At 39.9% G+C, this 20,557-nt stretch overlaps 1 protein-coding gene across 1 annotated transcript in view; it reads right to left on the reverse strand.

Moving 5' to 3' along the window:
• Window positions 1-19,541, reverse strand: part of SMAD3 (SMAD family member 3) — a 166,553-nt gene extending 147,012 nt beyond the window's left edge. Inside the window, exon 1 of the mRNA XM_074294737.1 lies at window positions 18,855-19,541. Within this exon, the coding sequence (XP_074150838.1) occupies window positions 18,855-19,060 (206 nt within the window). The 5' untranslated portion in view covers window positions 19,061-19,541. The remainder of the gene's footprint in view (window positions 1-18,854) is intronic.
• Between the last annotated feature and the right edge of the window lie 1,016 nt (window positions 19,542-20,557).

A 20,557-nucleotide genomic window follows, 5' to 3' on the forward strand; every position in this document is an offset into this window, starting at 1 on the left:
GTATGCATTTATCTGTGAACATGCTATATCCTTCAGTAAAATAGAAATTCTCTAAGGATGACTACTGGAACAGTTTTATATTTATACTCCGGTATCTAGTAGAGTGTCTTGGAGATTCTGTCCAGGTGTATCTGACTCTTTGAGACCCCTTTGGGGTTTCCTTGGCAAAGATATTGGAGTGGTTTTCCATTTCCTTCTCCAGCTCATTTTACAGGTGAGAAAACTGAGGCAAACAGAGCTAAGTGACTTGCCCAGGGTCACACATAGTAAGGGTCCAAGGTCAGATTTGAACTTAGATCTGACTCCTGGTCTGGAGCTCTATTCACTGAGTTATTCAGCTGCCCAGTTCAACACAAAATAGGCCTTATAAATGCTTGCTAGTCACTTGATACATTTATTTGATAACTGTAACAATAATTCACATTTATGTAGCACTTTAAGATGAATAACATGTGGCTGTTTATTAGAGGAATGCTAAATAAAATATTATGTGAGATCAGAGAAATAAAAAAATTGTTACTAAGGAAATCAAGAAAGGCTTCAAGGGAAAACTAGTGGAAGAGGAGGCAGAAGTACTGGCCCAGTTCTTAAAGCACACTTGGATTTGTCCTTGCTGGTAGATTACATGGAGGATGCATAGATACTTCTTGCCTAGTTCCAATTCAATAATTGTATCATGACAAAGTATCTTCCAATTGGTTACAGGACTAGAACTGATGTTTCAGAAGGCACTGACCCAGAACAGAGATCACAAACAAAAAAGAAAAGCCTGAAGATTTCTTAGTGTCTCTTCCTTCAGGGGATCAAGAGAAATAGAATTGCTACAAAGTACTGGGTGAAGGGCAAGAATAGCTACTCTATACCCACCTGGCAACCATATGCCCATGAGCACATGATGCTTCTGTTTCTTTTGCATTTAGTCTTTCCTGAGCTTAGGTGGATCAGTATGCTGAGGTGAAATTGTCCAAATGGTGATCTTGTGAGTTTAGAAGACCCTAAGATTCTATCAGAGATAGCAGAAATCCCACCACTGATCAGAGATAGTAGCAGAGCCCAGTAAATATTATTAGTGGATAGGGAAGTGCTAGGAAAATGCAAACCTTGAAGAGAGAAAGGTAGTTGGGCTATGGACTCCAGAAAAGCACCGATACTCAAGTTTTGAAAGAAAGTCACATTTAAAGGGAACTTTAAGAAGAAGACACAATGGGAAAAAGCAACTTCTTGGGCCAAAAATTAAGAGGTATCTCTTTGTCACATCTGTTCTTTATATTTGCAATCTCACTACTATTTTACTCTAAATATGAGCCCACTCTACCCAGGGCCCTTGTATGTTGAAGGGGAGAATAAGGCCTTGGTGTGGGGGAGGGAAAGACTGTTTCTGTGACAAATGTCATTACTTATTTATACCCTTTTATAATAATATACTTATTATATAGGTCTGGCTCATAATCAATAGGGAGGGATTCACCAGTAAGGGCTTGTTAGGACCTGGACTAGAAATCTCTAGAATGCTGAAGAAGTATAATAACCATTTCTTTCTGGATACCTGGTCTTCCAACGGGAGTAGGAGTTGGACCCACCCAAAAACATTAGTGTATCATCTGAGTTGGACATAGAGATAGGTAGAAAGTTAAAGGCATAGGGAAAAAAAAAGGCAAAGGAGACAGGCTGAACAGGGAAGGAAGAGCATTCCAGGCATAAAGTCAAAAAGAAAGCATTCCACCAGTATGAAAGCAGAGTGTCTTGACAAGATAGAATGACAGCTTACTGAATTCTATCTGTCAAGAAGCCACTGAAGATTTCTGTGCAAAATCTCCTTTGCAGCAAGGGCATTATTAATGTAGAATACTGTAGATGTCATAAGACTCAAATGATATATTAGTTTTGTTGAACTGCTTTTCCCCCTCTTTTCCTTAATTTTTTTGTTACATTGTTTTGAGTAGCTCCCTGAGAAAAGGGTGAAGAAGATGATATATTAAGAAATGAAGATAATATTAAAACAAAAAATCAATACAGATTTTAAAATAATAACTTTTTAAAATCTTATTTTATAGAGCAGTGATATGATGAGGCATACCAATTTCATCTGCTAAATACTTAAAGTGGTCTTTACTTCTTTTTCACAGAGATTGAATGGATTTGGATACATGGGAATTCCACATAAAGGCCACCCTTAAAATACAAAAAAAAAAAAAAAAAAAAAAAAAAAAAATTACCTCCTTCCTCCCGTGCTATCAGAGGAAGAATAGGAGACCAGTTGTCAGAATCAGATCTCAGATCTCTAAATTCTAGTTCTAATTTTGACACTCACTAGTTATATCTATATGTCTATATGTCTCAAATCATTTAAATCTGTGTTTCCTTTTCCTCATATTCCAAGCTTCCTAAATCCCTAAGTCCCTAATTGGGACTATTCAAAAATGGAATGAGCTACTGGGACGGGAGGGAATAAGGCAATGAATTCCCTAGTACTAGAGGCCAGATGACCACTTACTAGGGATGATAGAGGAATTTCAGGATTTGGAAAAGGACTGAATTAGGCTTTAGAAATATCCTCCAGCATTTTATATAACCTATTTCTATAATTACATGTCATTACCTACTTAAGTCACAGGACTATTTTGAGGATTAGATGCAATAACAAATAAAAGGACTTTGAAAAAAATCAAAAAGCACTTTGTAAGTGCAAACTAAATTAGAGTAAAGCAACTCACTCTATATCTGCCTTCACCAATAGACCAACAATCGGTCAATTCGAATTTATTGTGTGCCAGGCACTATATTATTTAAGTATGGGGCAGCAGCCTCAGATTATAAAATGCTAAGACATAATATACCAATCAAGATGAAGAAAACTGCTAGGGAATAAACTGAAATTTGTATTAAGAAATCTCAACTCCAATTTGGAGAATTGAGTTTTCAGGTAGAAATTTAGTTTCCATGGACTACAGCATCAGCATCAAACATTCATTAAATACCTCGATTACCTGTTGGGAAGGTAGATAAGTAATATAGAGCTCTGGATCTGGAGTCAATAGAATCTGAGTTAAAATTTGACCTCAGACATTTACTAGCCATGTGACCCCAAATGGGAGAGGGAAAGTCATGATATGAAGATTGAGATTAATTCATTAAACATTTATTAAGCACCTCTTGCCAGACATTGTGGTCTCTGAAGACAAAACAACAGTCAATTCCCTCAATAAGTTAATAATTCTACTAGAAGAGCTTAGATTCTCTCTCAGATAGAAGACAGCCCTTAAAATCTAGTTAGGGAGACAATTCTAACTTGTAAAGATAAACAGCCACATCCTTCTGAGACAGTTCAAACCTATCTGTAAGGATAAACTACAACATGCTAATGTTAAGATTCAACACCTGCCATCCCAAGGCAGCTTGTAGAGTCTAGCTACCTTTCTCTGTTCACAAAAACTCATTTATCCCAGATTAACTGCAAGGTTAGTGCTGTTTGTGCTTAACATTTTGTTTTTGTTCAGTTGTATGTAACTCTTCAAGATCCCATTTGGGGTTTTATTTTGGCAGAGATACTAGACTGGCTTGCCATTTCCTTCTCCAGATCACTTTACAGATGAGGAAACAGAGGCAGATAAGGTTAAATGATTTCCCCAGGGTCACATGGTTGGTATGTGTCTGAGGCCAGATTTGAACTCATCAAGAAGATAAATCTTCCCGATTCCAGACGCAATATTCTGTGCACCATGGTGCCACCTAGCTGCCCCTGTTTGACTTTAACAGATTTCAAAGACCATGAAATAAGTCAAAAAAGTTTTTCTCTTCATCACTGAAGACCCCTGATATATTAAAGTAATTATTCTCAAGAACCTTAGCAATTAACTTAAGCATTCTCACTAATAATGACATACTTTTTGTATGGAAAAATGAGTTTTTTAAACTGGTGGTAAACTGGTTGTTTTCACTAACTTCTAACTGAAATTTTAGCATTTCCTCCAATTATTTTAAAACATGACTGAGCAGTTTGTGGAATTCCCCAGCTGAAAAAGGAATCCAAGATACAACAAAAGCTCCCAACAAGGTCTATGTCTACTCCTAGACCTGGAATTTCATTTGTATAAGAGTTTCCCAGTTAGGAAGCCTCCTCTACTAATGGAGATTGAGAATTATTCAGCAACTTAGTCTTAAAGAACAGTGTAGAAAACTGAGAGATTAAATGATTTGTCCTGGGAACATACCATCAGCCTTTAAATATGTGTCATCCCAGGTATTTGAATCCAGACTAGATCATTATCCATTAAAACTTGATGCTTCTTTGTCTAAATATTTGTGACTGTGAACCAGATATTTCAACAACACTACAAAAGTAATGGAAGAATGAGATTTTAAGGCCAGCAGCAGGGACTAAAATTCACTGGATAATGTCCAATTCTTTCCTTCATTTTTTATTGGCATTTTAAATATCTATCTTCATCTCCTAGTAATAAGTCATTCATTTTATTTGTTAGTGACTTGCCCAGGGTCACACAACTGTTAGAGAGAGAATTTGAACTCATAAAGAAGAATCCACTTCACATCCAGTTCAATGCCCTATCCACTGAGTCTACTAGTTGCTCTCAAAAACCATTAAGGCCCAAATCTGGATCTAGTAAGCCAAAGATGAAAAAACAATCAAGGTTGCTGTAAGGATAAAATGGAATTATTTGTGAATTGTTTTTTGCACATAGTAGGTGCTACATAAAAATGTTAGTAATTATGAAGCTATGATTGAGATGAACTAATCTCTCCAGAAATTCTGGAAATCCAATTACACAAACCTAACCTATTTGAACTATTTCTCCTTTGCTACAGAAACAAGGACCTCCAGCCATACTAATATCCTAGAGATTGGGACCAAAGTTACATGCACAGTGCAAAGTTAAATCCTGGATAATAAGAGAGCACTGCATTAACCAGAACGACCAGTCAAAAAAACCTGATGAAAGCATGTGTTTCTTCTCTTAAAACTTAAAAACATGGGCAGCGACAGCAACATAAAAACATGACTCATGGCATTTCTCCTTCTGAATCCTTAACAGTCCTCCTCCTCCCCCTTGGTGGTACTGATTCATAAAAGTTTGTTTTCAATACATTTATTTTTAGTCACATGAACAATTAAAGAAAGGATGGGTGGAGGTGGTGGAGGTAGGAGTAGGGGTAGAATGGATGGCAGTGCCACCTAAGAATTTGTATTGTTTCCCTTTCAATATTTTGATTAGACCCTCTTTTTTGCAAGTTAACACTTTAATCATATTAATTCAACAAACAGGTATTTAGCACTTACTACTTGCAAAACTATGTATGGACCAGTAAGAATACCTTCACACCAACAAGCCCAACAGCCTAATTTCAGGTCCTTAGAAACTACTCTTGAAATGTGAGGCTTTGTTTCCCTCTAGGATTTTGTTTTATTTTGTTTTCTTTTTCCTTAGCTGTGGTGTTTGAATATTGATAAATGATAACAGCCTTGAGGAAGGGGAAGGAGAGACCTGGGAACTAGCAAAGTTGTTGTTGTTGTTATTTGCTTTTAAATTAAAGGACTAAGCAAGATCCAGTTGCTTTCACTCCCTACCACACCTTACTGGGAAAACCAGTTTTTTAGTCAAATATTCATGGGGAAGAGAACATCTATGAAGGGGAGGAAAAAAGCCCACAGCAGGGAAGGTTCTAATCAAAAGGAAAAACCTGATTTCCATCATAAGCCCCTGCTTTCAGCCACTTGTAAGGACTCAAAAAGTCCTTCCTGGCTCAATTATTCTCTCTTTGGTTTCAGCCCAAAGGTGATTTTTAAGGGAAAAAATGCCTTTGGGCATTTTTCAGTTCTGACAGGATAAAAACAGACTTTAAAAAAAAAAAAAAAACATACCCAAAAAGCATTACTTTTTTTTTTTTTTTTGGAAATTCAGTAAAAAATGGTTATGCTGAGAAGTACAACTTGGCAGGGAAGTAACTCATGATGTCACTCACTCCTCAGCTAGTTGTGGAAGCAAAGTGACTGGGTCTGCAAGCCAGCACTAGGCCTAAAGGACCAACTCTAATACAGCACCGTTTACAATCAGTGGACTACAAAGCATTTTGGACAATAAGGCTGGCAGACTCTACCCAGCAAGAGTTGCAGGATACAGGAAAAGTTAAGACTTCTGGGGGAAATTTTACCTTTTACATTTCCTCACTGATGTTTAAACTTATAACCTTCATGCTGCCTCACAAAAGGCCAATGCTTACGCAAGAAAATATAGCATTTCTTTATATAGATACATGAAAATAAATAAAGGAAGTGCTCTTGGTAAACTTTTTCACATGTGTGTTCTTTTCTTCCAAATATATTCTCTATGATGTCTGTCTCACATTTAACCATGTGGGGCATTAGTGGGTCATTAGTATTAAAAAAAAAAAAAAACCCTCAGTTCTTTAAGATAAAAAAGTGCAAGAAAAAGACAAAGCTCATTTTTCCATGTTCTGCTAGCAATCCGAACGTTCCATTATAAAGTAAAATCTAATTAAGACTAATAAGGAGAGGGAAAGCACTGGGAAAGAACAATCTGAATTCTCTGAAAATCAACTTATAGTTCTATCATTTCTTTCTTTTTTAAATAATAGCCTTTTATTTTATATAGTTCTATCATTTCAAGAACACATTAATTTGATCTAGATTGACAATGTTTCTAAATGGAGGTATTATCTGGGTGTGGTAACCCCATATGCTTTACAGGGAGGGTAGAGGCTAAGGTCAATCACTTGGGCTCAGGAATTCTGGGCTTTTAGCTTGGTGAAAATCGATGACATGTCTGCTCAAAGTCTAGCACCCATACAGTGAGCTCCTGGGATCTGTCATCTGTCAGGCTGCATAAGAAGGGGTAAGACAGTTTAGGTCACAAAAAGAGAAGGTCAAAGCTTCCTCGCTCTTCAGCTACGGGGATCAGGCCTTGAATGGCTGAAATACATCCAGCCCAGATGAGATAAGGAGTTTCACAGCGGTTGCTGTTCTTCCCCAGTTACATTAGGGGGATTTCTTGACAAAGACAAATGAATAGATTGACAAAGATAATGAAGTGGTTTGCCATTTCCTTCTCCGGCTTAATTACAGATGAGGAAATTGAGATAAACAGGATTAAGTGACTTGCCCAGGGTAACTAGTATCTGGGATTAGATTTGAACTAAATGTTCCTAATTCCAGGCCTGATACTCTAGATAGACGTAGCACTACTAAACTGTCTATGTGATAGGGGGTCTCAATTTCAAGCAGAGAGACAGAGACAGAGACACACACAGAGAGATAGAACAGAGAGACAAAGAGAGACAGACAGAGAAGGAGAGAGACAAATTCAGAAACACAGAGAGGGACACACAGAGACAGAGAGACAGAGAGAGACAGAGATAGAGAGATGGAGAGAGAGAGGGAGAGAGAAGGAGGAGGAGGAGAAAGAGAAAGAAGAGTGAGAGAGAGTTAGTTATATAAATATATACATACACATATAGACCTCTATATACATACATATAAATATATGTGTGTATGTGTATAAAACAAATGAAACTTATGGATCCTTTAATAATTATTTGCAAATTAGCTGAAAAGCTATTTACATATAAATCATCACATCTCAAATCCTTGAAAATAAGTTTTTTAAAGTATTTTTAGTAAGTCTTCTGAAATCCTGTTACAAAATTAATTTACTTCTTTAGCTAGTGTACATTAAAAAAGTTGTCATGCAAACCTCAGCCTGTTTTATCTCTATCTATCTGAACTAAAGACAGCTTCTACTGTGTTTCCATTTTGTATGGTTCAAAAAGATGATGATAGATATCTAACTGAAAAAATATGTTTAGTAAAAGCTCACCTATCCCTGAGCTCAGTGAGGATCAGGAACCAAACAAAAGATCTCTGAATGACCAAAGTAGAAGTCATAAAATATGCACACTTCATTCATAGGAAAGGACCCACAGTCCTTACCCTGGCACAGAGTCGCTTTATTCTTATTTTATCTCCAATTTGAGCTAGCTTAATTAACTGGTTTCTAAGACCTTCAATTGGGATTTGAAGCCCAAACTACTGCTGAGAAGGGGGAGGGGATAGGGGGTGGGAAGGAAAAGCTACCACCAGCAGGCAGAATGACAACAGGGAAAAGTAACAACTGACACATTCACAGCAAGGGAAGAGATGGAAAAACTATAAAAAGCAGATTACAGCTCAAAAAACACAGGCTTCCAGAGATCTTTTAGAATGCAAGCAAATTCCTAAACATAGATCTTGGGGACTGTATTAAGGCACAATCAAATGGTGCCATTGTGGTAAAAGGGGAAGGACCATGGCTCTTGGAGTTAGTGTTTATTTTTAAATCCTAGATTTGCTATTTATTGGCTATCTAACTATGAGAATGTCACTTCTCTACTCTGTGCCTCAATTTTTCCATAAATTAGATGAAAAATAACACCTAAATTGTAGGGTTGTTTTAAGGATGTGATGATATATGTAAAGCACTTTGCAACCAATCTAAAGAGTTTGATATAAATTTCTTCACTGAAATCCTACTCTATTAGAACATTACCTTGGTTTCTCTAAGTTTTTTCCAGCAGAGAAGTTTCTGGCAGGTCCTTCAATACTGGAAAGGATTTGAGTAAAGATGTGGTAATAAAATGTATGCTTTTTAAACCTATGACCTAGTTAAGTTTTGAAAAGCTCATCACCAGAGGATGGAATTATCAGGCGACAAATTCCTTTAACCAAAGTGATTCAGGAAACTGTCTGCTAACAGTTTAAGGTATGGAGAAATTATAACCTGGAGAGTACTTATGCATCACAGATCTTTAAAACAGTATCATCTTAATTTATTTTTAATACTCCTGAGTCACCAGAAAAAATTAAATTATATTTTTCTATTTTTTAAAGATGGTAGAGAAATATGTAACATACTTCAGAAAGGTTTTCATGCAAAGAGGCTAAAATAAATAGTCTTAATGCTTAGAAAGGCAAGCCTTCTGCTATCTGGAAAAATTGTGTCTGTAAAACAATTAATTCCCTGGAGGTTCTAATGTCTTGTAATAGTCTGCTGAGAAACACTAGTTCTGGATGTTACTTCCAGCAGGGGCCTCAAATAATAAACATTGACTTCTGCCATGCATCTTACATCATGACTTCTACCATATATTTGTCATCTCTAAAAACTGTTAACCTTTTAAGAACCAAGGTTATATCAGGTCCCAATGAATAGTTTTCTCTCTTTTTTATTTTAAGCAAGCCCTCTCAACATTAAAAAGTAAGCTGAAATACTTTTCCTTCTTTTCAGAAGTGAGGGACTCCAAGTGTGAAACATTGAATATATGATTAGATTCAAGCTGATATGTTTGTTAGAAAGGATGGATGGCTCACCAGCTACATAGGCAAAAGAGAGAGAAATTCATAAAGGATGATGATATGAAAACAAAAGAACAGTAAGAAAATTTTAAAAGAAATTGCATTGTTTGAATCCCTCCTCGGCTTTCTCCCAACCAGGCCAGCTAAGGGAAGCATTATTTTTAGTTACAAGGAAGGGTTTTATGAGTTAATTAAAGGTTTTCTTTATCATGAAAACATAGAATGTAATAGTTATGATAAAAAAATTGAAAAAAAAATCACTCTTTTTCTGTGATCTTTGTTCAAATATTTGGAAGAGTCAAACAAAGTCATACAAGCCTATACTCTGATACCTAGGAGACTGAAACTGGTAGATCATGTGATCTTGAGAGTTATGAGCTGCAGTGGACTAAGGTATCTACACTAAGCTAGCTAAAAAGGGGCAAGTTCAGAGCAGTTCAGAGCTTCCTGGATCATCATCAGTGGGCCCTAAATGGTTGCAGCACTTCCAGCCTGAGATAGCCCAATCTCTCACACACACAAAAGTAATAATAATAAAATAAGGCAGAAATTACTGGAGACATCCTCCCTAAACCCCTCTCTCCAGCAATATCCAATTATTCCCTGGGATATTTGCACTGAATGAACCTGCAACTGAAGAAACAACAGAATTACCAAGCACTTCTTTGCAGTCAAATTGGTATAAGAGGATGCTTAAGCAAGTAGAGGTTACAGCCAATCCACCTTGTTCTGCTCAGTTACAACCAAAAGGGAGGGTTTCTTCTGCTGTCTTTTTGAATCTGTTCTCTTCCCTGCTAACCAATAAAATGTGTGTGGATAGGGGTAAGGTATGAGTTGGGGGTGGGGAAGACAGTAACACAAGTACATCAAAGGAAGCAAGGACAAAAGTTAATTAGGACTATTCATGAGCCTTGTTGAATGGGAATACTGCATTCCAACCTTGGAGAATTTAATTGCATAGGGGGAGGTGAGGAAGAATAAGATAACTGGGGAATAAAATCTGATTTCAATTTAATTCCAGCACTGCTTGGTCCTATTTATTTCATAGGGGATCTCATGCAGAATAATGCCATTACTGTGCATCAAATGGTATTAGAATATCCTAATAAATTAACAAGTGAAAATTAATGGTCGCTCAGTCCATTAAATCTTGTTAATTTTATTTCACTTATAATAATACAGCAATCACAAGTTTACATTATTAAACCAATATTTATTTTTAAAGGACTCGTTTTAATTGAATTCCTGATGTGGTAAGCCTGAATCAGATTCTTTGATTCCATCAACATTTTTTATTTCTCATCACAACTAAATGACTACTGTATTTGTGGGCCGCCAAAAATAAGTTACTTCAAAATTAATGTTCTAGTAAAGAGGCCTTTTTTTTTCTTTTTAGACTTATTAGAACTGGGGTAAGAATCTCACATGTTTTAAAAGCATATTTAAGACTTCTCTTTCCTCAGTGAGAGCCTTGAACTTGGAATGTATGTTATTGGAAACAAAATAATATGCAAATATGAAAAATATATAGAGGATGAAAAACTAAAACACAGAATTGTGAAACAATACAAATACATCATTCCTCAGAATCTCTGTCGAGACTCTGCTATTTTTTGGCCTAAAAATATTTTTAAAGTTATCAGGTACAGCCAGTGATGCTTTACTTGAAATTTTGAAAGAAGACATAAAAATCCTATTTTAAAATCACACACATTCTGCTATTACTATTCTCTCTATGTTTATTCAAATGAATTGAGGTGAGGATGTCACCTTCCTTACAAATTCAGATCAGCTGCCAACACATACAAAATTTACCTAAATATCAGAAAAACTTGTTGAAATCAAATTTTTGCTAGCTCACAATTGGTGTCACTTTTGTTTTCAGATGACTTCTCATGCCACAGGGAAGACACAACAATGAAAAAAAAATTTTTCTCCTTTTTTTTCTCCTTTGATTACTGCTTTATTAGGGTCTTGGGAAACCTCTCCAGCTTCAGATAATCATAAGCCTAAATAGTTTTGCAAGAAAAGTGACCTTATGACATGCTTTACTTAATAGTACTTTAACTCTGTACTTTCCAATTAAAACCTTGATACTGTTTTCCAAATACTTTTAGTCTTCTTGAAAAGAACAAAGAAAGCTTTCATTCAGCCAAAGGAAGCACAACTGACAACCACTGTGAGGAATATGAGATCTGTCTTATTCTCTCTGGCAAGATCTATAAAATTAGGAAAATATACAGAATGCACCAATCCCTCAAAGTACAAGCATTCTTTGCTGACTTTCAGTAGAGGAAGGGAGAAATTAATAGTGAGGAGAAGAGGGACATCTCTTATCCTTGAGATACTGTAAAATCAGCAACCTACAGATTACATGAAAAATCCTGGTTGGATTCCTATGACAGTTAAAACATTAAACTGATTAGCATTATGTAAGTAGCCCAACTGGCATATACCAGCAGCCTAACTAGATTCCAAGTTTGGGGGGCAAATGAGGTTTGGCTACAAAAGCCTAAGAGGCTTAAGGTGTCAATTAATCATCAATAAATGTCTTGGAGTCACCAGTGACAAGAGTGGAGAGCCTGGAGTCAGGAGCTCTTCCTGTGCTCAAATTTGTTGTCAGACACTTACTAGCCATGTGACCGTGGGCAAGTCACTTAATCTTGTTAACCAGTTTCCTTTTCTGTAAAATGAGCTGGAGGAAAAAAAAAAAAAAAAAAAAAAACACTCCAGTATTTTTGTCCAGAAAATCCCAAATGGGGTTATGGAGAATTGGACCCAAAGGAACAATAGCATGTGGTTACTTTGTGCCAGGTACTGTACTAAGCTCCTGGGATACACAAACAAATAAACAAACAAACAAAAAGTGGCAGTCTCTGCCCTCAAGGAACTTACAATCTAATGGAAGCATTAATATTTGGTTGTAGACCTGAACTCTCTTGCTTTTGTAATTCTAACCCGCTCCAGTCATCAGTGGAAAACACAGTGTGCTACAGAAAGAAGGCAACTGAACTAGGAAGCAAATCAGGAGGCAGGGAGAGAGAGCCTCTGATCTGAAACATAGTAGCAAGGCAGCCTTAAAACTATCCACTTTGCAGCTCAAGTTTAGCCCACTAACAATATGTGAGCTACCTACCTTATGGGATGGTTATGAGTATTAAATCATGAGGCTAACAGAAAGTTATGTAGTATTTTAAAGTTTGCAAAGCACTTCATATATTATGTTATGGTTGATGACATATATATGTTATATATACATATATATATAAATATATATATATATATATTTATCATCTTTATATATATAAAAAGCACTTTGTAACTGTGATGTGCCACAGAAAATGTAGGCTGCTATTATTAAGGCACAACTTTCCTCCCTCCAGGGCTTCCGGTGGTGTTTATCCCTTTGTGGTTTAGAAAGGCAGAGAGAGCAAACTCCACAGACAGTCAAGAAGTGGGATTCAAGCCTAAAATTTAATGGTGAGGATGATACTCTAGGGATGACCTTAAAAAGAGAAGGGCACTAAGTAAAGCCTGGTAAATCAGTCTTTACTCAAGTACACTCTTGCTCTTCCTGCTCTTCCTCTTCTTCCTCCACCTCTACACCATCATCAATAGCATTAATATAATACTTTGAAGGCTTAGAAAGAAATTTGCAAATGTTAACTCTTTATCTTTACAACAACTCGGAGAGGTGGATACTATTATCTTCTGTCTGCAGATAAAACTTAAGGGATTTGCCCAGGACCACACATTTAAGTATCTGAGACTGGATTTGAATTCAAGTCTCCTGAGATCTCCCTGACTCACTGACTCAAAGCTCCATAAACCATGGCACCACCTAGATGTCAAACCATAAATTTTGTTGGTTGTTCAAACGTACCCTACTTTATGACATCATTTTATAGGCAGATTCTGGAATGATCTATCATTTTCTCCTCCAGCTCATTTTACAGATGGGGAAACTGAGGCAAAAGGATTAAATGACTTGTCCAGAGTCATACAGCTGGTAAATCTCTGAAGCTGGGTTTGAACTCAGGTCTTCCTGACTGCAGGCCTGGCATTCTATTCATTGTGCCACCTAGATGCTTCAGTATAAACATAGGAGGAAATTAACAGAATATAGGAAGTAGGGACTTGTATTCTTTTTTTAACTCCCTAAGGGAAGAATGGACTGGTAAACTTATGGATTTGGAAGGTCTTATACCCATACTCTGGAATTACAAACAACCACAACGTGATATTGCACACTTGAGCAGTAACTCTGGAGCTTTTGCATAGAATTCATTTCTCCAAGCCAGAAATGCTACTCATAAAGATGCCAGATTCTCTCTCTTAAAGGGCAGCAGTCTTCTTTCTACTTCACATTGCTCCCATCATCTCTGAGCAAGAAGAAGGATATGGTCTCAATAGGTATAAGGTTCTCAAATTCAGGAACATCTGTGTTCTGTCCTGTCCCAAAACATGCTGATGAGTTATCCTGGGCAAATTCATGGCCTTTCCATGCATGCAATTTTCTGAGATGCATTTGAGGAACAGTTTCTAATCCACTTTGAAAAAGGCATTTCCTCACAAAGGATATTCCATCTCCCATCTCCTTTGCACAACTGTCCAGCATGCCTGGAATGTAATCCTTCCTCCACCTCACAAAGCTCATCTTTTCCTTAAGATGCATCCCAGGCTCTGTTTTCTGCATGAAACTTTCCTTATCTCCTCTACCTCAGTCAAAATGACATCCATTAAAGACTTTAGCTTTAAAAGGCCAAAGTCTCTCACTGGACCCAGGGCCATCTCCAGTTGCCACTGGAATCAGATGGCTCTGGAAGGGAAAGTGAGGTAGGTGACCTTGCACGGCCCTCCCTCCCTCAAATCCAAGTTATGGCATCACCTTCCTGATGTTGTGATCCTTTTCAAGAACAAAGGACAAGCAACAACAATATAGCTAGCAACCTCTCTCCCAAACTCTCATTTTTTAAATGATTGTGTGACTTTATGTATTTAATTTTATATCACTGCTATCTATATTTTTATATGTAATTGTTATCTACTCCCATTAGAGTGTAGCTTATTACAAATGGGACTGTTTCTGGTTATTAGTATTTGTATTCCTAGCACCTAGCACATAGTAGGCCCTTAATAAATCCTTTCTGATTGAATAATTGATTAGTAGTAGAATTTCCTACAATAATGAAATCACAGGTCCATATCCCCACACAAAAAAACTATTTTCATCCACATTATCCTTAAGTTAAAGCTAATGTTACCTCAAGTAGAAAACAAATGAATAATATATACTGAAAACATTTTTTCTTCAAATTATATGACTACCAAAAATGATCAAAGTACCATAATGCCAATTTCTAGAATGCAGTCATTAAAGTTGAGGTCCCCCAGAACATGCAAACTAGCTTTGCAAAGCTTTAAAGTACTATTGTTGCTCAGTTATATTCAGGGATTGGGTACTGCAAGGATTTGCTATTTCCTTCTCCAACTCATTTGATAGTGAGGAAACTGAGGCCAACCGGGTTAAATGACTCACCCAGGGTTACTCAGCTATACTTAGTAAGTGTCTAAAGCCAGATTTGATGAGCCTTCACTTAAATCCAAGTAACTTGCATGTCATGACATCACCTCTCTGAGGTCAAGATCCTCTTCAAGAACAAAGAACAAGCAACAACAACAATACAGCTACTGACTTCTCTTCTAAACTCTCTCTCTTTTTTTTTTTTTAAATGAAGATGACTCTTCCTAATTCCAAGACTGGAACTCTATCCACTGTGCCTCTTAGCAGCCCTTAAGGTGACCAATACTAGCTTTAATTATTAGTTGTTATTATGAAACTGGAAAATGTGCAAAGAGCACTACTCCGGAAATAAGGGGAAAAAAAGGGCTCAAAGACTCCAACATTCACTATTTATTTAACTGTGAGCAAGCTTGTTATAGTTTATGTCTCAGTTTCCTCATCTGTAAAATGGGGATAATAGGCTAGATATTGAAGGAGATAAAAGTGCAGGACCTATAGGATGTCAGATGACTGAATTTAAATCTTGTCTTGAACACTCATATGTAACTCTGAGCATGTCACTCTACTTCCATCTGCCTCAGTTTTTTCTTCTGTAAAATGGAGATAATAATAGTACCTACCTCCCATGGTTGCTAGGAACATAAAAAGAGATAATATATGTAAATCATCCTATAAATCTTAAAAGTATGATATAAATGCTAGTGATTATTATTATTATCTTCACAAGATATAAGGTACTTTCAAAATTTTAAAGTTGTATGCAATCTGATTGTTACTTCCAATCTGTCACTAAGACCATACTATATCCTTAGACTATGAAGATGTGCTGAAAGGGACTTCTCAAAAATGTGAGCAACTCTGGAACAGGGGTCAAAAGAGCTAGTTTCTCATTTTAACTCTCCCACTAACTAGTCATGTCACTTAGAAAGTTACCTCCCATTTCTAAGTCTCAAGATCCTACTTTATAAAATGAGATTCCTTTGGATGATTCCTAAAACCATTTCAAATGTCAGTATTCTGTGATTCCCTAACAATGCCCCATACCCAATCAGGGATTAGGTGTTATTTCCTTCCATTTAATTCTCCAGACTGCAGTGGTGAGGGCAGACAATTTGACAAGTTGCATGCAGATTCAGGTTAATGCAGGGCTATGGCAGACATGCTGCTATCATTAAATCTGTAGCCAATTACCTCCATTTTTAATTTTCTACCCACAACCAACACAGCAGTGCTGTCTTATGAAACAAAGGAATCCAGAGGTTCAGGCACAAGATGCTGGCATGAAAATCCCATATTTCTGGAGTGCATAGCAATCTTAATTCCAAAGAACAGTGCCTGGGGAGAGATGGGAAACTACAACTCTACCTCCCTAGGAGAGCTTTCCATACCAATCAAAGATACAAATTCAGGATAGGATTTTCCCAGGAGTCTTCTTGAGATTAGAAGATAGATAATGACTGAGCTCTTAGAAGTCCAAAAACCATTCTAGCCACATCAACTTCCTCTTACCAGAGCAGAGATTCTGGACCTTTTGTGCATCATAGACTACTTGATCAGTCTGAAGCCTATGGAAATATTCCCAAGATAATGTTTTTAAATACATGCTATAAAATACATAGGATTACAAAGAAAATGAACTGTGCTGAAATACATAAAAAAAAAAAGGTCACAGACTCCACATTAAGAATTCCTCAGACCTGAAAGACACTTGATCTCCCAATATCCATGTTGTTTAGAACAGTCAATTGCAATAATAGGTTTTCCTCAACCTATAATAACAAGACAACTAACTTCACTAACTTCTCACAGTGTCAAGAAAATCAGTGGCACAAGGTGGTTTCAGAAACCAAAAATTAAATGACAACAAGGTACATAAATTGCTACTTTCTAGGAATCCTAGCATCTCCTCCATCGTCTATCTTATAGCAGAAGCTGTGGGTGATACCAAGAAGAGTGAGCCATGCCTTTGTCTTCAACACATCCTGATCAGATAAGTGTGGGGGGTACTATTTCCTTGAAGAATTACCCAGGGGTCCTGGAGAGAACAGAATCTGGGACTGAACTGCATGTCTTACCCTCTATCAAACCATGCCTTCCTATTTTTTGAATCATTGCTGACCCCTAGACCTACAGTAAAACACTAAGCTCTAAAAGCATATATCTTTTCCCCTTTATTGACTATATTTGCCAAAAAAAAAAAAAAAAAATCAAAGTATGAACTTCATTGGTATTTCCAAATGAGGGCTGCTTCACATGAACAGATGCAGCATTGTAAAGACTGACCCCAGTGTTAAGACAGCCTGGGATAAATACGAAGGCTTTGTCAGTCTCCTTCACAGCTGCTCCAAGGCAGGTGGTGGTGTGAGAAGGATACATCCTGGGACTGAGTGGCCTTGAGCTGATGTGGACACTGGAGTCCTCTGCTGGCCAAGCCCAAGGAAGCCCAGGTAATCTGGATTAAATCAGAGCCCAGGACAGACCCAGTCAAGAGCAAATCCCCAGAGTTCCTTCAGAACAGAACTGATCCTAGAAGGGGGAATGGAAAGGAAAAAGAGTGGGTAAATGGCTCCCCTATCTTTGAATTATTCCTCCACCTCCACCTCCACCCCTCCTCCCTCTCCAATTTACCAAAAACCACAGAGTTCAGCTAAACCTCTAGGGAGTCAAGGCAAGTCATTGACCCTTTCTATAAGCCATCTGTGAAACCCCTCCCCATTTTACAGTCATGGGGATGCTGTGAGCATAAAAGAGGATAAACAGATGGGAAGGTGCTTTAGAAATAAAGGCACTATAGGAATGCATAAGATTAGCTGAGGCCTACTTTGCAGACATCTTTATCATCAGAACTACTCCACTTCTACAAAGTACTACAGAGTTCTGCACCAACCTGAACCCTGCTAAAAAGAGAAGCACAGAAATCACCCCCACACCTCAGGACTGGCTACTGACGTTCCCACCCACCCCAGGGAGTGCGGGGGGGAGGGGGGGAGGGGGCGCATCTTCACAGTTGGTGCTGAGACTTTGGAGAGAAAAAGAAACAAGTCTAATACTACTAACTGCTCTCTTCTTCTAGAAAGTCAATGCATTTATCTCAGCTGTACGTGTGCAGGAGTGGAGGGAGTGTGGGGAGTGGGGAAGGAAAAAAATGGCAGAACTGAATCTAAAAATACTCCTGGAAAAAAAAAAAAAACCCTAATCCCAAATGCAAAGAGAGAGCGAGAGAGAAGGAATCTGTCAATCACGCGGGTCCAGGCTTCTCACCCACAACCCTAGCCCTGGCAGGCCCTCCCTTAGCTGTGCGGACTGCATTCCTTGGAGGGGGGGGCGGGCAGGGGGAAGAAAAGACGGAAGGGAATGAAAAAGGAGGGGAGGAAGAAACAGAAAGACAGACAGAACCACCTATTCTAGTGCTGGGAGCTAAGGCCGAGATCGCGCTGCGCTGCTGAGGAGGAGGGGCGCTCCATCTAGTCGGGCTAAACAAAGCCGGAGCCCCAAACAAACTTCAACCCGCACTCGCCCACCTCCATCCCCCTACAGCCCGGGAAAGAATGCCCCGCGCTCCACCAGCCAGTCAGGACCCCCGCCCCTCTCGTCCACCACTAGTCCCCCAATTCTTTTCTCCCGGGTTGGTTTGGGCCGCGTGGAAACTCTAGTTTCCATCTTTGCAGAGGTGGTTTTGTTTAGGTACCTTGCCCCCGCCCCACCCCCACCCCCACCGCGCCAGGCGCGCGCGCGCGCGCGCACACACACACACACACACACACACACACACACACACACACACACACACATATACACACTCACTCACCACCGAGTCCCAGATCGCGCCCACTTTCCCCGTTTCAAACACACCCACACACACACACACACAGACACACATAGCGGGGCCGGGCCCGGGAGTGAGAAGCGGCCGCCGCCCGTGCCGGTGCCGGTGCCCGGCTCCGGCGCCGGAGCCTCCGACCTCACCTGGGGATGGTGATGCATTTGGTGTTGATGTTCTGCGTGGTGATAGCCTTCTCCAGCTCGTCCAGCTGCCCCGTCTTCTTTAGCTTCTTGACCAGGCTTTTGACCGCCTTCTCGCACCACTTCTCTTCTTGCCCGTTCTGCTCGCCTTTCTTCCAGCCCAGGAGGCGCTTCACGATCGGGGGGGTGAAGGGCAGGATGGAAGACATGGTGGAGGTGGGCAGGAGAGGCTCCCCCCGAAGGGGGAGGCAGGCAGACACACCGAAAAGACCGGGATCCCGGGAGCGTCCGGCCGTGGCCAGCCAAACTTCGCTCCAACTCCTTGCTCGACTCCCGGCGAACTTTCCTTCCCGACCTCGGCGCTGCAAACCCCGGGGCCCGCGGGTGGCCCGAGCTCCGCCGCCCTCCTCCTCCTCCCCGTGCACTCAAAGGGAAGGGGGAAGGAGGGAGGAAGGGAGAAGGGAGTCCCGGCTGTGGTGTGGTGGAAGGGCCACGAAAGCAGCAGCAGCAGCAATAACAACGGCAGCAGCAGCGAAAGGAGAAAAAAGTTTGTGTTTCCGCACGGGGTGGCTGTTTGGGTGCCGCCTCTGGGAAGAAAAGTCCAGCCCACGAATCAAAGTTTGTTCTACTTGCTCGCTTTGATGCGCAGATCCCTCCGCCTTCGTGGCCTCCCCTCCCCTCGGCTCCCAGATTTCTTTCGCCCCCTCCCCTCCCTTTCCCCTTCTTCCCTCCAGGCCTCGGTGTGTGCGCTCAGGCTCCCGCCCCGATCCCAGTCTGTCTCTCATGCAAATCGGCGTGCAGCCTCCTTCCCAAGCGGCTGTCACCGCCCCCTCGCCCGCCGGGGCTCCCTCCCCGCCGCCCCCAAACGCGCCGCCCAGTCGTCCTTCCTCCGTGTCCCCCCCCCCCACCCCTCGCACTCTACGCTGGCCTCGGCAGTGGCGCTCTCCTCCCCCGGCTCCCAGAGGAAAGAGACCAGCCCTCAGTCCCACGCCAAACACAGCCCCACGTGGGCGTTGGTGCTGCGGGGCGGCTCTCCCGAGAGAAAGCTATAGCCTGCAAAGAACCGCCTCCGCTCCTTTCTCCCTGCGCTGTCCCTCTCTTTCAGGCCACCTGATGATATCCTGGAAGAGCTCCCGAGAAATCCGTGCGAAAGGCTGGATCGAGAAGAATGAAAAAGAAGCAGGGGCAATGCAGTCGCCCCATTTCTTTCCCAAGGAGAACCAACTTGAGAAAACTTTTTTTTTTAAAGTTGCGTCCTTGAAGTTCAAGAAAACTCAGATGTTATTCTAAACTTGGGAACTGGGGGTGTCCATTTCCGCGCACACACTTACTGCCTTGTCTTCCTGTCCCCCAAAGCAGACACATGTACTAAACCCGCCTTACTCCAGTTAAAGCAGCCTGGTCATGTTCAAGCCACTTCTCTTTTATTTTCTGCAAAATGCATACATATATATATATATATATATATATATATACTTCGAACTGTTTTATTGGGGGGGGGCAGGGAAGGAGAGATGGCACCTCTATCTGCTTCTCAAGACCTGATTTTAAATCCCCGGAGAGTCTCAGAGATGGGGATTAGGATGGGGCAGCAGGAAGACAGAGGATATGCTTAAAGTATTTATTTGTCTAAACTAAATTTCAAGGGTCCCTGGAGATCATCCAAGCTCCGTAGTTTTATAAATTAGGAAACTGAGGACCCCGAA

The sequence above is a fragment of the Sminthopsis crassicaudata genome, chromosome 2 (assembly GCF_048593235.1).
Source record: "Sminthopsis crassicaudata isolate SCR6 chromosome 2, ASM4859323v1, whole genome shotgun sequence".
NCBI classification, from domain to species: Eukaryota; Metazoa; Chordata; class Mammalia; order Dasyuromorphia; family Dasyuridae; genus Sminthopsis; species Sminthopsis crassicaudata.